Source organism: Osmia bicornis, unplaced genomic scaffold (genome assembly GCF_907164935.1).
Source record: "Osmia bicornis bicornis unplaced genomic scaffold, iOsmBic2.1, whole genome shotgun sequence".
In the NCBI taxonomy this organism is placed as follows: Eukaryota; Metazoa; Arthropoda; class Insecta; order Hymenoptera; family Megachilidae; genus Osmia; species Osmia bicornis.
This window is the reverse complement of record NW_025791114.1, coordinates 1-1,827: the sequence shown is the minus strand read 5'-3', so window position 1 is coordinate 1,827 and position 1,827 is coordinate 1. Positions and strand designations below refer to the sequence as shown.

Here is a 1,827-nt window from a genome sequence, read left to right as displayed (position 1 = left end):
AAATTAAAAACAATAAATTGTTATTTTATGTACCGGCATGCTTGGAAAATAATGTAATTCGCACATGTCATGATGATTTGGGCCATTTGGGGATCGACAAGGTTGTTGAAAATATTAGTAAAGTATATTGGTTTCCGCAAATGCGACAGAAAGTTAAAGATTATATTAGCAACTGTTTAAAATGTATTGAATTTTCCCCTGTTAGTGGAAAATCTGAAGGGTTTTTACACAATTTAAACAAAGGTAGTCTGCCCTTCCAAACGGTCCATATCGATCATTACGGCCCTTTAGAAAAGTGCGGAAAAGGGTATAAATTTATTTTGTCGGTAATAGATGGGTTTACAAAATTCATAAAGTTATATCCGTGTAAAACGACAAAAACCGAGGAAGTAATAAAACACTTAACAGAATATTTTCGTACATACAGTAAACCTAAGAGAATTGTTAGCGACCGAGGGACTTGTTTTACTTCCGGCGCATTTAAAGAATTTCTGGCCGGTAATTCTGTCGAACAAATATTAATAGCGGTTGGGACTCCAAGAGCAAATGGTCAGGTCGAACGGTTTAACCGCGTTATAGCACCGATGTTAGCAAAATTGGTAGAAACACCCGGGAAATGGGACTGTGTTTTAGGGTCGGTAGAACACGCCTTGAATAATACCGTCTGCAGATCAACAGGAGAAAGTCCTTCCCGATTGTTATTCGGAGTCGCTCAGTTGGGTACGGTCTCGGACAATGTGCGTTTGGCCTTGGAGTCATATTCCGAGGATGTTAGGGACCTTCCTACAATACGTAGGAAAGCGGCTGAAAATATTGTGAAAGGTCAGCAAGATAATAAACGGGCGTATGACAAAAAGCACAAGACGCCGACGGTATACCAGGTTGGGGACTATGTAATGATTCGCAATTCCGATGTCACCCCAGGAATAAATAAAAAATTAATTCCTAAATTCAAAGGACCTTATGTAGTTAAGAAAATTTTGGATCGTGATAGATATGTGGTCACTGACATAGAGGGATTCCAGCTGACACGTATTCCTTTCACTGGAATCGTAGGACCTGATCAGATGAAATTCTGGATACGGTCATAATATTAGTAAAATAAAAAGTATATTGATGTATTTTATGTAAGCGTATTATTATGGTTTAGTATTTCAGTTCTATTATCATTGTATATTTTATTTTGTATTTTGTATTTCTTTTTTTTTTTCTTTCTTTTCTATTTTGTACTGTGTGTTTGTGTGAACTAGTAATAAGTTAGTTTATACATATGTGACCGAGGACGATCACCTTTGTCAGGAATGGCCGAACTGTAGACTGTTAGATTTAGCCATTAGATTTATGACACCCCATCGGGCTTAGAGACAGTCCAGACCCTCGCAGAGACAGGACGGGTCAAGGGGCTCCGATTCGGCCCACCCCGACACGGTCACGTACCCTTAAGTGGGCCCAGAGTTTTCTTCGACGACTCACTCGTTCGAAACAGTTCGAAGCAGTTCGAACTAAGACGCCTTAGACGACAGACGTCAAAATATTATAACACAGTATTCCTAAGCCGATTACGTTGTGTGTTTTATTTCACCATACCCCTCCTACATAATGTTATTACATCCAAGCTACGTTCAATCTACGTTCAATTGCGTTCAGCCTGCGTTCAATCTGTGACCATTTTAGGCATTGAATATATTATATGTTATATTATAATATTATTATTTCGGACCTTGGATTGTGTCCAGTTGTTCAGCTATATTAGTTAGCTATGTTAGGCTATACTTAACCAGTATTCTGTATTAAATTGTATTGTATTGCATTATTATTATATAACTT

General features: G+C 38.0%; 1 protein-coding gene across 1 annotated transcript; it reads left to right on the top strand.

Annotated features, from left to right (window-relative positions):
• Positions 1–584: 584 nt before the first annotated feature.
• On the top strand, positions 585–1,091 carry LOC123988750. The gene has a single exon (XM_046289503.1). It carries the CDS (start codon positions 585–587, stop codon positions 1,089–1,091), a length of 507 nt encoding a protein of 168 aa, XP_046145459.1.
• Positions 1,092–1,827: the final 736 nt, after the last annotated feature.